Here is a 14,370-nt window from a genome sequence, read left to right as displayed (position 1 = left end):
GGTCGGGTCGGGCCCCTTCAAACCCGGCTCGGCCCGAGATTCATGCAGGCTTTTGAATGCTCAACCCGGCTCGACCTGAAACCCATGAAACCTGAACCCAACCTAGGCTATTTTCGGGTCGGGTCGATGCGGGTCAGGTAAAACCCGGCTCGAGTTGCAGCATTAGTTAAGTCTGTTTGTCTTGCATCATCTTCCATTAAAGGTAGGGCCCACTGGTTGAACCTTCTCAATCACTTTGCACGAGAAACGTATACGATGTGAAAGCCCCCCTCCTTTTGATAACGACACTCTATGTATTTTAAACCATGGGAAAGTTGAGAGCATCTTGGAAATTGTAACAAAAGAGGAAAAGAGTGCCTTTATTAGGGAAACGATCAATTCACTAATCACATTCACTTTTCCCAAAAAAAGAAAGTGGGGCATGTCCGTAATATTATATAAAAGCTAGAGGTAATCTTAAATACTATTTCCCTTTTGAAAATCAACTAATGAGCGTCTCTGAAACGTTCCTGCAAATCTCTTTTTCCCTCCATTTAAACTCATCTCTCTCTCTCTCTAGATTTCGATCTCTTGATTCCTCGTTTTGAAGGCAGAATAAAAGAGATTCGTGAAAACGAGGCAGAGAACTGTAAATTTGATACTCGGAGCATCAGATCTACGGTTTCTACGGATTTTTTCACCTTAGTTTCAGCAAAAATCAAGGTGTAATGGAAAATGAGTGATTTTCCACTAGATTTGGATTCCAAAGATTCCTGTTTTCAAAGATTCCTGTTTTCTTCTTTGTAAGTCTTTGTTTACCAATTTTAGTAGAAGTTTATGCAAAATTCGAGCTTCAGATCGTTCAAATCCGTTGCAGATTTTCGTTTATTTTATTAGAAATGGAAAGGAAGTTACTGAGCTCAGATCTGTTGAGAATTGTGTTAATCGCAAGTTTTTGAGGGTCTGAAATGATTGAATCTTAAGAAGACTTTCGTTTCTCCATGATTTCGCAACGATTTTGTGTTTAATGACGGAAAAAGATGAGGTTCGAGATCAAGAAGGTCGGATTTGTGGAAAAAAATGTGATGAATCAGCTCTATTAGCTTCGGATTTTTTAAATCCGTTATAGATTCTTGTTTTTAGTATTTCTACTTAAAGTTCTGAGTGAAAGGAGCGATTTTCAGAGATCTCGAGTTTCAAAAATCGAAGAAAAAGACTTATAACTTTCAAATCTTTTGGATATTTAAGATTTCGAGCAAAAGCAGGAAGAAAAGGAGTTTTGCAGTTCTTCAGATCTGTGACAGTTCTCGAGGAGTGAAAAAGAAGCAATGGTTGCAGAGCCTTGGATCTTCAAGATGGGAAACCAGGTGAGTAACAATCTTAAGCATGCTTTTTTTCTCGATCTTTCAAAGAAAAAGAACACTAAAAAAACAGATCAAAAGGAGATGATAGGCATTCTTTCCTTTGAAGTTGCAAATGTTATGTCTAAAACTGTTCATCTCCACAAATCCCTTACTGATTATGAGATCTCTAGGCTTAGAAACGAGATCCTGAAATCGGAAGGCGTGAAAAACCTAGTTTCCGATGATGAATCTTACCTCCTCGAGCTTGCTCTCGCGGAGAAGCTCGATGACCTGAATCGCATCTCTACTGTTGTTTCTAGGTTAGGGAAAAAGTGTAGTGAACCTGCATTGCTAGGGTTTGAACATATTTATGCTGATATTCTTAATGGAAGGATTGATGTTAGAGAATTAGGGTTTCTGGTAAAGGATATGGAAGCGATGGTTAGGAAGATGGAGAGGTATGTGAATTCAACGTTGAATCTTTATAATGAATTGGAGGTTCTGAATGAGTTAGAGCAGGCGACGAAGAAGTTTCAGCAGAATCAACATGAGGAAAGCCGTCGGGCTTTTGAGCAGAAAGTGCTGTGGCAGAGGCAGGATGTTGGGCATCTCAAAGATGTTTCGTTGTGGAACCAGACGTATGATAAGATTGTAGGGTTGTTGGCGAGGACAATCTGTACGCTTTATGCTAGGGTTTGCTTTGTGTTTGGAGACTCTGTTTTGGGGTTAGGGTTTGGTCAGGGAGGAGAAAATTTAGCTCCCTGTCCTGATGAAAGTAGACAGTTTTCTGGTCAGATTGTTGTTGGTCGCCATCGTCTCATGGCATCTGGGTCGCTGCTGTCAGATTCAGGGGAGAGTATTGGTTATAATTCGGGGCCGATTGAGAGTGTTGCGGTGGAGAGAAGGGGAACAAGTGGAAGAATAGTGGGTTTTACGCCAAGAAGGGAGATAGAAAGCTTTCGCAGTGAAACGTTCACCTTTCCATGCGGGTCTAGTCCTGGACGGCTTTTCATGGAATGCCTTAGTTTGAGCAGTTCTGGTTCAACGAAGTTCGATGATGTCAATGAGAGCCGGAGCTGCACAAGTTCGAGACATTGTAATGCTCCGAATGGACTGAAGAGAGAGAATCCTTACCCATCTGGTTGTTTAAATCAGGTTGATATGGGTGTTCCTTTCAGCAGAGATCAAAGAAAATACAAATGCAGTAGCACTAGTAGATCGCAGTTTTGTCCAAAGAGTAGGTTAATGACGTATGCCCCTCCCTCCACTGTTGGTGGCTCTGCTCTTGCTTTGCATTATGCAAATGTCATAATTGTTATAGAGAAATTGCTTCGCTACCCGCATTTAGTTGGAGAGGAAGCTCGGGACGATTTGTATCAGATGTTACCCACAAGCTTAAGAATGTCTCTGAAGACGAATCTCAAGTCCTATTCTAAAACTCTGGCTATATATGATGCTCCTCTAGCTCATGACTGGAAAGACGTCCTTGATAAGATCTTGAGATGGCTCGCCCCACTGGCACATAACATGATCAGGTGGCAAACAGAACGTAATTTTGAGCAACAACAAATTGTTACAAGGACAAATGTTTTTCTGCTCCAGACATTGTATTTTGCGGATAGAGGAAAGATGGAGGATGCTATCTGCAAGCTTCTTGTTGGGTTGAATTACATATGCCGCTATGAGCATCAGCAAAATGCATTGTTGGATTGTACAAGTAGTGCAGATTTCGATGGCTGTACTATGGAATGGCAATTGCAATACTAAGCTTCTCTTCATCTTGCTATAACTTTTCTTGGGACTCAAAACACTTCAAGCATAGGGGACATACTCCAAATGATTGTCCAATGTTTGCTATTACCATGTTGAAGCAACCTGTTGATGTGGCGTACAGTTGGATTTTGTTCCTTCTTGTAAGGTATGTAAGGATTTTATTTGACTTCTGATGTACATAATTCCTTATTTTTCCTGTGTTAATGTACTTTGATTGATCTTTGTACTTAGCTTTTCCCTTTAAATAAGTTATGTTCTCATTAGTGATAGAAAAAAACTCATGAATTTTCTTTTGTAAAGACATAAATTATGAAAGAGGATTATCAGTGAACTCTTCCACTAAATTCTTTCATGTGCACTTGAAGAGTTCGATGAAAGACTGTTTAAGAGAAAACAATGCCTACTTTGGTTAAATATGTGAAGACAGTAAGACACCCGTAACTGTGTGTTTCATAGATATCCATGACTTTCTACTCTTCAGGTATCAATTCAAAAATTTACTTGAAAATTGACAACATGTAGGGATTGATAAGATTTGGGCATCCTTATTTCAGTGTTTGTGACTAATTATTTTCAAGTTGATGTCATGCGTCAGCATTCAGGTCATTTTGGTCTCACACACCAACTCATTCTCAATGCAAGATCAGAAAATAAAAAAAGAAAGAAAAAAGAACTGGAGCTTTGTGGTTTATTGGTTATTGGTGTTCCCATAAACAATGATTTTGGTGTGTGTGTGGGTTCGAGGCAACTTGTCCGTGCAAAAATATACAAAGAAAAACAAAACCTAAAAAGAAAAATAATTAAGTAGGACTAAATCTACAATATATGAGTATACATATGTGTTTGTGACTTTGTGTTATACCATTTTTTATTTTGCTTAAAATTAATTGAGCATATCTATGTATTGCATTTGTATCTAAAATTGAATCCAATTTTACAAATTTTTGCATTGTATTTATTTTAGTTTGAATACATGCATTGTACTTCAAAATAAATACTATACATGCAATTATTATACTTTACATACTTCTTTTATAATAGTAAACATAATTGTGAAAATATATGCGTTACGATAGTATAAGTTATATAAATTTAAATCTGCAATAAAATCATAAATAGATATTGGGACGGAGGGTGCCAACCCGGCTTTCATTATGTTGATACCTAAGAAAGAGGGTCTCATGGAAATCAAAGACTTCAGACCATACGTCTCATCTATAGCTTACATAAAAATATCTCCAAAGTATTAGCGAATCAACTCAAAGAAGTAATGGCCTACATTATATCCCCACAGGAAGGTTCTTTTGTACATGGAAGGCAAATCTTAGACAGAGTTTTTATTGCTAACGAAATCTTGGATACAAAAAAATAGAGATGGATTACCAAGCATTATCTAAAAAATAGACATGGAAAAGTCGTACGATCGTATGGGCTTGGATTTTTTCAACTTTGTGTTAGAGAAGATGGGTTTTGGAACCAACCAGATGGCGCTGGCGGATTAATGTAAGCTTATCGTCGACAACTTCTTTTATTCTAATAAATGCAAAACCATCTAGTTTCTTTGGTAGTTCCAGGGGATTAAGTCAAGGTGATTCTGTTTCGCCTTATCTCTTTTCATTATATTGGTGGAATCTTTAATCTGGATCATTAATCAGGGAGAAACCAGGGGAAGAGTCAACAATTTTCAAGTCGAGATACACAATCAATTCCACATCTACAATTTGTCAATGACATCCTCATTTTTTTTTTAATGTCAAAGAATTATATTAATAAAAAGAAGAAACATGGGGAGAACCCTAGCGATCGAGATGATCAAAGAAATACAAAAACGAAGAACCCAAGACAAGCCACGCTAACACTGTCTAGGGGGGAAAAAAATCAAAACACTTTCAATTCCGCACTTGAGGAGCCTTCCCTAGCTGATCTGTCGGTCTCTCTATTTGCCGATCTTCTTACATGATGAAAAGATATGGACACCTCATATGTTTGACATCCTCATATTTGTGGACACCAATTGCGGCAGATGAGGAACATCCGAGTAAGCTTTAGGTGATTTGAAGTCATTTCGGGACTAAAGATTAGCCTTGGGAAAAGCTTGGTGGATGAAATAAATGTTGACATTGAGAACTTATCGACGATTTTTGCCCCTACTTTTGGACAAGGTTTTAAATTTCAGTTTCTGAATGTGTTTCGGTCCTCACCAGTTGAAATTTCGGTTCGAAATTTCGGACGAAATCTATCGAAATCAAATAAAGTAATATTTTATCCCGTACGAAATGTTGGCGAAATTATTGAAATTTCGGTCGAAATTTAAAAAAATGAATAAAATCCAGATTTTTTGGTGATATTCCTTAAATTTCGGACCTAAATTTCCGGGAAAATGAAAATTTGAAATTTCGGTCGAAATTTTGTAACGTTTCGAGTTTACCCAATTTTGGTTTCGGTCTCGACTGAAACCCGAAATTTCGGATTTCGGTCGAAATTTAAAACCTTGCTTTTAGCATGCAAGGAGTACTCTCAATTAAGTATCCTTGGCCTCCCAATGGGCATGGGCATACCGTCTCCCATGCTTTGGGACCCAGTGATTGAAAAAGTGGAATGGACGCTTGCTTCTTGGAAGAAGAACCATCTATTTTTTTGGAGGAAGGATCACCCTCATAAAAGCGACACTTTCGAACTTACTGGTATATTTCATGCCAATCTTGAAGTTTAACATTCGGGTCCATAGGAGTAGTTGCAGGCTTCACCCCCATTGATCCAGTCTCCTCTGAAATGTCTAACACATATTTCCTTTGCAACAAGGAGAGCCCATAACGAGAGTGTGCTACCTCAATTCCAAGGAAATACTTGAGAAGGCCCAAATCTTTAGTAGAAAATTCTCCATGGAGGAAGGTCTTCAACCTTTGTATGCCAGCTTTGTCATTTCTTGTGATTACAATGTCATCCACATACACTATCAAAAGGATATATCCAGCAGTGGACTTGTAGCTGAAGCCTGAATGATTGACGTCACACTGCTTCAGACCAAAGTGCAAAACGGCATCACTGAATCGTACAAACCACGCCTTAGGGGATTGCTTCAGACCATAAACAACTTTACGAAGGCGACATATTAAGGAGCACATCTCCCCATGAGCAACATACCTTGTAGGTTGCTTCATATACACCTCCTCAACAAGATCGCCATGAAGGAAAGCATTTTTAATATCTAGTTGATATAGCGGCCATCCACGATTAACAGCTATAGAGATCAAAACACGAACGAATGGTATTTTGTCCACATTGGAGAAAGTCTTCTGATAGTCGACTCCAAACTTCTGAGTGTACCCTTTTGCAACAAGGTGAGCTTTCAGACGTTCAGTGGACTCATCTGGATGATACTTAATAGTGAAGGCCCAACGACATGCAATAGGTCGAGCTCCAAATTGAAGGGGAACCAACTACCATGTTTTATTGGAGTGAAGTGTAGCCATCTCAGCATCCATGGCAACCCGCCATCCAGGATGAGATAGAGCATCTGTAATTGACTTAGGCACTGTAATCAAGGACATACTAGAAACAAATGAGCGAAATGAAGGTGAGAGATGCTCATAAGAAACAAACTGTGAGATAGGAAGTGCAACTGTGTGAGAACAAGTGCGAGAAGCAGTAGAGGAATCAGATAAAGGAGAGAAAGTAGCTGAAGGGGGTTCGTTCGACTGTGGAAGAGGATCAACGGGTGGAGATGATGCCTCGGTAGTAGGATGAACAATCTGTCGAGGGCCACGAGTATAAATTTTCAGCTCAGAAGTAGTAGTCTATGGAATAGTTGTAGAAGGTGGTGCTAGAGGACTCAACAGAAGCGGAAGGCGCATATTAAGCATCTCCACAGGAGCAGGAGGAGGATTAGAAGAATAAGGTGTGCTCTCAAAGAAGGTGACATCCGCAGACACAAAGGTTTTACGCAGCCTAGGACTATAACACTTATAGCCTTTATGGGTATGAGAGTAACCCAAAAAGATACACTTCTCCGCTCTAGGATCCAACTTGTCAAGACCGGGAGTCAACTTCTTAACAAAGCAAGTGCATCCAAAGACACATGGTACTAATGGAAAAGGATCACCCAAAGGATAGAGGATAGAAAATGGTGTTTTACCAGACAAAACCGAGGAAGGGAGACGATTCCCTAAGAAGCAAGCTGTGAGATCCACATCACCCCAATGAATTTTGGGAACTCTCATTTGAAACATGAGTTAGAGTCATACCAAGCAAGTATCGAATCTTCCTCTCAACAACTCCATTCTTCTATGACATATATGCACATGAGGATTGATGAATGATGCCACGAGAATCAAGAAAATGATGAAATCCATTATCCACAGAAAATATTCCTTTACATTATCGGTACGCAAACAATTAATAGAACATTTAAATTGGTTAGCCACCTCAAAATAAAAAGTACGAAAGGCACTAAAAACTTGAGAACAATCTTTAAGCAAAAATAACCAAGTTGCCCGTGAATAATCATCAACAAATATGACAAAGTATCTAAAACCATGTAATGAAGTAGTGTGAGATGGACCCCATACATTAAAATGAATAAGTTCAAAAGAATGCGACACACGATTACTAACATGAGAAGGGAAAGACACACGATGATGCTTTCCCAACTCACAAGACTCGCAAGTAAAAGACGGGACATGACTCGACACAAAGGAGGATGTCTGAAGCTTGTCAGCAGGTGGGTCGCCCAAATGATATTGCCACTGATAGGCATCAACAGAGGTACTGAGTGCAACACCAGCACCGGTCTGACTACTTCTCTTTGTCCCGTAGACACACAAGTTCATCGTATTCCGCACGAGGGACAACCAAGGAGTCAGTAGAAACAGATGGAGCTGGAGCAGAAGAACCATCAGAAGTGGCTGAAGCACTCACAAGCCTGTAGGGATGAAGCTCTGGATGTAAATCATAGCAATAGTCAACATTTTGGCCTTCCATACGACAATGAGTACAATAGCGAGACCCACGTCCATTGTCTCTTGAATCACGGTCACCACTATTGCAGCTACGCCCAAACCGACCACCACCACGACCCCGATCACTCCCAACATATGTCGCCGGCAGATCCATCCACAATAGGGTCACAATGCGCATAAAATATACTCAAGAGAAGGTGTCTGCAAAAGTGGGAATGGACACAGAACTAACAATCTGTTGTTGGAGTTGGAGATAATCAGGGCCAATGAATCAAGAAAACGAACAACTCGCAACTCCTCCTGACGCTTTTTTAAGAATTGCAAGGTCAACAGTGAAGGGCATCAGTATGTCAAGCTACTGACAAAGGGCGATATAATCACTGTAATGAGCTCCCCACCGACTTGTCCCCTCTCTGGAGACTAAACCACTCAGATGAAAGATCACAAATATGTGTAAGATTATCGGCCCCGGAATACATCGCCGCCGCGTCCTCCCATATTTCCTTAGATAACTGAGGATACATCATGGAGGCAATAATTGGGGGGTTCCATGCAACCCCAGAGGAATGATCGGACCACAACATCATCTTGGCAGCACTTATCATATGACAGATCAGTGGTAGCTGGAGGTGAGCGCTCAATAAAACTAACTTTGCCACACCCGAGGAGATAGGTGTGTACCGCCATCCTCCAAGGTGGGTAATGTGTCCCATCTAGCGCATGCATTTGAAGGGGAGCCTCCACATGAGAATAACTAGCGGATGGGTTCTAGGAAGCAAGGGAAGCCTCATCAACTTTGAGAGAGGCTATTTGCTGAGAGGATGGCTCCATAGTATCTAAATAGATAAGAACCAACACTAGCAAAAGCACGAACACTGGCAAACGCCACGAATAGCCAACAACCACGACGGAGAACCAAGAACCAAGAACCAACAAATAGCAAACAACCAGTCAACCAAGAACCACCTCCAACAAGTTAAGTAACAACCAAGTCAATCACCACTACGACACCAACAACAACCACCAACAAAGCAACTAACAACAACCAACAACACATCCATCAACAAGTCAACCAACAACAAAGTCAATCACCACAATAATACCAATAACAACCATCAACAATGGAGCCACAACTCATGTAGCAAACCATCTTGAGTTAGGGATATGATTTTAACACAAATCGAGGTTGTAGGTGTAGGGATTGATTGGTCTAGGGTTAGAGTTATGCAAAAAAATCACATATAGAGGATCTAGGGTTAGCGTTCGAAACTAAAGAGGATGTAGTTTTAGGGTTTTAGAATGACAAACAGTGGGGGAAGAGAGAAGGGGCGAGGGGGGGCGAAAATGATTATGGGGGCCAAGAGAAGGTGCGTCTAGGGTTAGGGTTGAAAACCCCCAAAAAAAAAAGGTTTACGGTGGGTTGGAAGGGACGGTTAGACCTAGGGAAGGGTTTAGTGTTAGTTGATGGTAGAGAATTAGGGTTAAGGATTTGGGGTTAGGGATTGTGAAAAAACCCAAAAAAAAAGATGAAAAAGAGAAGGAAAGGGATCAGCTAGGGTTGAATGATTAAGAAGAAAAAAAAAAAAGAGGTGTGGAATATGGTAACTTCAAGGAGGGATGATCACTTCCACCTTTAGCTCTGATACGATGTTATCTATATGGAAGATTACAGGAAAGAGAGATGGAGAAGAGAGAAAATGGAAAAAGAGTGCATGAGAGATATTCCCCCTCGCACACGATTATTTTTATATATGTGAGAAAAACATTAAGATTACAAAATTGCCTTTTTAATTGAATACGTTCAACAATTTTCAAGTCGAAAATGTTGAATTTTAAATTATTTTCTAACTTCCATATATTGTGGTTCAGAATAATCAATTCTCACAATCTTTTCCAACTCCTAGGGATACTTTTATGTGATAATTTCAGTTTCTATTGATATTTCACATTTTTATCATTTTACAAAGATCTTATGACATTCTTGCATGCGTTCTTTTGAAAATCTTATGATTTACAACTCTAATCTTACGATTCAAATCAAATCTTATGGATTATGATTTGAATCCCATGATTGAATCTTAATTTATACGAATCTTGCAATTTTTGAATGAATTTTACGACTCGATCGTAAATCGTACAATTTATACGATTCATGCAATTTATCCTAATTAAGTTTTGTAATAGGATTTTCTTTCAAAAGACCTCCTTTCCCTTTTGAATTAGAAGAAGCATTCAAAAACCCTCTTGTGAGAATGAAGACAAAGAAGGAGAAGTTCGAATGAATCGAATAAATTTGAACCAGTTAAATATGGTAGAGGTGCCTGAGGATATTACTTACATTTAGGAGGGGGACAACTAGAATAAGGACATCATTTTTTTATAATTGATATTTGTCATTTGATGTTTGAGACTTTAAGAATTAATATGATCACGCGTCTTTTATTATTTTAAGATTATTATCCAATATGCATAGGTTTGGATGAGAAATAGATTATTTGCACGTGACAAATTTGTTAGCAAACAATTCGTATTGTGATATTGAATAACTAATCATAGTAGTTTCTATTTAAAATAATAGATGTAGATGAAAAGTGAATTATTGGTTAGCTTATTATTCTCTGATTTATTTGTGATTTTGAATTTTTTTGACACGCGCGCGCGCACAGACACACACACACACACAAAACTATGAATGTACCTTACGATTTATGATACGATTCGACCCTTATTACGAATTACGATTCGATTCCGATTTTCAAAGTATCGCCTTCAGGAGAAATTGAAAGTATCGGCAACATGTGTTGGCGTTGGTACCAGCTATAATGCAATTCTCCGCCATCTTTCTGTCTTTTTTGCTGTTTTTTCCTGTCTTGAATCTATCATGTCCATGACTCCATATGCAACTCTGTAACATCGGCTTAGCAGGATAAATTTGTTCACCATTACCATTTGTATAGCACACAGAGAACCAGAAATATTTGCCTTGCTAGTTGAAAATGCCTTCACCATTTCAGTGAACTTCCTTTTCAGATTTCATCAGAATGTGACCCTTCTAGTTGTAAAACTGAAAATTGCAACGAGTGTTGCTCATTTTCAAGATGATTTTTCTTGTCAAAACTAATACAATATAGCATAGCATAACTACACCAAGTTGTTTTGACCTCTTTTTAAAGGCTTCTTGTTTCGCTGTACATAGTATTTCTTCTTTGAATGTTTCTACATAAGGTTTTCTGTTCAGGAGGAAGCTTATTTATGATGCTAAGATCTTATTATAACTGCAGATATGATTTCTAGGATCACATTCAATATCAAAACCTGGAAGTTGGTCTTTCATATTTCAAACAAGGGGCTTGGTGCTTGTATCTTGTAAAGAGGAGGGGCTCAGCAGTAATGGAAATTATTTTCTACTTCTGTATCTATATTAAAGCAATCAAATCTTGGCTCCCATACCGTGAATATTGAAGAAGATGATGGTGAGGTAACTCCCATCTTCCTTGTACCACTGTATTACTGATCTTCAACTGCAGCAACTAAACTCCAACACAAGTATTAAAATTTAAGAGATTTTATATGGTGAGTGCGCGTGAAGTCCAGTATTTTTCGAATAGTACAATGGGGCCCACTCCAAAGGATGATCCAAAACCATTCATTTATTGGGCCACAATGATGGACTTGTGGAAAAATTTTGAACTGTTACCTTTCTTTTATGGGTAGTGTTGGGTATTTTCTCAAGTCAGAAATCATGTTTGTTTTAGATTTTGAGAACCGATTGTGAGTCAAAAACTGATTATTGGATTCAAAATTAAATGTAAATTTGAGTCTAATGATAAGTTTTGGACTCACAATCAGTTCTCAAAATCCAAAGGCCCTGTTTGTTTTGGGTTTTGAGAACCGATTGTGAGTCCAAAACTAATTACTAGACATGAATGCCCTCTTTTGTTTTGGATTTTGAGAACCTATTGTGCGTCCAAAATTAATTATTAGACATGAATTTACATTTAGGCCCTGTTTGTTTTGAATTTTGGTAACTTGCTAAACTGATTTGGACCCACAATGTGTTATCAAAGTCAAAACAAAGAGGGCATTAATTTTGAGTCCTATAATCAGTTTTGGACAACAATCGGTTCTAAAAATCCAAAAATAAAAGGGCCCAAGCCACTGCAAATATATGTACCTCCTATATTGGAGGGCTAGGATCATCCTAGAGAAGACTTTAGTAGCACGGCCTATCTAGGTTGGGGCCCAACAAATGTATGGTTTAGATCACCCAGTGATATTGCCCCATTTGTATGCTTTCTTTTTTAGGTGAACTTGCCTGGATGGCCCATCGACCGTATAAACAGAGGTGACGACTTGAATTTTGACAAGAAGACAAGGGGCCCAGATGAAGGGCTTATTCCCTGTTTGTTTTGGATTTTGAGAACCGATTGTGAGTCCAAAATTGATTATATTGGGCTCAAAATTAAACGTAAATTTAAGCCCACGTATCAGTTTTGGGCTCACAATCGGTTCTTAAAATCTAAAACAAACAGGGCCTTTAAAGAATAAAGAGATATGTATAGCGTACAGGTAGGGGAGTGGTGGTCGGTAGCCAATTAGGGGTGTAAATGGACCTAGACGGTCCAATGGATTGGGCATAATAGCTGGATCCAACTGTAAATTGGATCCATATCCTAAGTTCCCAAACTTGTGTTCTAGATCCGAATAGAGGGTGCTAATGTGTGAAAATACCCTTTATATTTTCATTGATTTATGTATATATTCATTAGGTTGTTTTTCCTAACATTTCAAAGCCCTCAAAACTACCAAAACATTTCATTTCCTTACTTTAATCTCCCTAGCGAGTTTCTCCCCTCTTTCCTAACCCTAAGCTCCAAACGTGTATTATAATGTAAGTAGGACCAATTCGAAATGGATCGTGGCCCACATTTTGGAGTTGGCATGTGATGCACACATTCTAAGGCCCTATTTTGATTGCAGGAATTTTGTGGAAAAGTTTGGAAAGGAAAAATATTTCTAAAATTTCATGCTTACAAAAAAGATAATTGAAACCAGCCCTATTTAATTTTTATTTAGAGGGACCTTCAATTTATAATGATATCACTCTAATTTTACCACAATCACATCGTTTTCCTCTAAATCATGGAAATAAACAAATTCTCGTGGGAAAATATGGGTAACGGTTTTACTTAGGCCGTGGATTGCAAAAAAAAAAAAACATTTCTGATGGAAAAATTTGCAACCCCTCTTTTTAGACTGGACAGCCCCATTTTCGACCCCACTTTACTCATCTTGAGTTTTTATATGATGAAAGGCTATAGAGTCCATTATTTTTCAAAAAGTACCATACAGCCCACACCATAGGATGATCCTAACCGTCCATAAGAGTGCGTCCCAAAAGTCATTTACATAGGTTGATCGTAACCATCCGATCTATAGAGGGACTGCACATAAGCAAAGGGGGGGTCGAAAACGGGGCTATCAAGTCTAAAAAGGGGTTATCAAGTACATAAACAGTGAAAACCTAACCAAAATGCCCCAAGGGGTTATCAAGTCTAAAAAGGGATTATCAAGTTCATAAAAACTTGATAACCCCTTGTGAGACTCAATAACCCTTTTGAACCTGACAAACCCAACTAGACTAGGTCAATTTGAGCCAAGTAGATCCTTTTATTTTTTGAAGGATTCATTGGCCGACACCAACTAGATCGGGACAAAGGCTTAGTTGAGTTGATTATATTATTTCCCTCTAAATTATGGAAATAAGAAAAATCTCCTAAGAAAAAATTTTCCATCATAAATGTTTTTCTTGCAATCCAAACAGGGCCTTAGTTCCTACATCCGCATCGTGGATGTATGGATTTAAGTCTAGGCTGGCTAGACGCTCACAATCGGGCCAACAGCACAAAAAATGCAGTGCAAAAGAGCATGTGCTCGGCAGCCTTTAGGGGGGCCCTAGTGGCAGCAGCTTTTTTTTTTTTTTTTTAAATTGATTTTGACTCCATAACCATTTCATGAAAAAATTGGATGTTTTGTTCGCAACGAAAAAATGATTTTGGACAGATCAATTTTACACAACAATACGTGTGGATAGCTCATGAATTTGTATTTTGATTTGGATTTTAAGAGAGAGAGAGAGAGAGAGAGAGAGAGGGGGGGGGGGGGGGGGGGGGGAGGGAGGGAGGGATGTCTCGCTGCTGCCAGAGCAACGTCGAGGAGCAGCGACGGTGAAGGAAGTTGCCACTAATATTGATTTCTAAATAATGTCTCACACAACAGATTTGAAAATCGGAATTGTAGCTGATTTGGAAATCTAA

General features: G+C 38.9%; 1 protein-coding gene across 2 annotated transcripts; it reads left to right on the top strand.

Moving 5' to 3' along the window:
* Nucleotides 1–463: 463 nt before the first annotated feature.
* LOC143882330 (plant/protein (DUF668)) lies at nt 464–11,552 on the top strand. 2 transcript variants are annotated; one of them, XM_077385870.1, is made up of 2 exons: nt 464–3,240; nt 11,348–11,552. In XM_077385870.1, exon 1 carries the CDS (start codon nt 1,308–1,310, stop codon nt 3,087–3,089), a length of 1,782 nt encoding a protein of 593 aa, XP_077241985.1. In that variant the 5' UTR covers nt 464–1,307; the 3' UTR covers nt 3,090–3,240; nt 11,348–11,552. The 2 variants fall into 2 exon arrangements, with proteins under 2 accessions (XP_077241985.1, XP_077241984.1); XM_077385869.1 differs by having other exon boundaries at nt 11,335–11,552.
* Nucleotides 11,553–14,370: the final 2,818 nt, after the last annotated feature.

This window comes from Tasmannia lanceolata, unplaced genomic scaffold (genome assembly GCF_043159265.1).
Source record: "Tasmannia lanceolata isolate RefF3 unplaced genomic scaffold, GAP_Taslan_0.1 ptg000007l, whole genome shotgun sequence".
Classification (NCBI taxonomy): Eukaryota; Viridiplantae; Streptophyta; class Magnoliopsida; order Canellales; family Winteraceae; genus Tasmannia; species Tasmannia lanceolata.
Note: the sequence above shows the minus strand (reverse complement) of the source record. Positions and strands in the feature narration are given on the sequence as shown.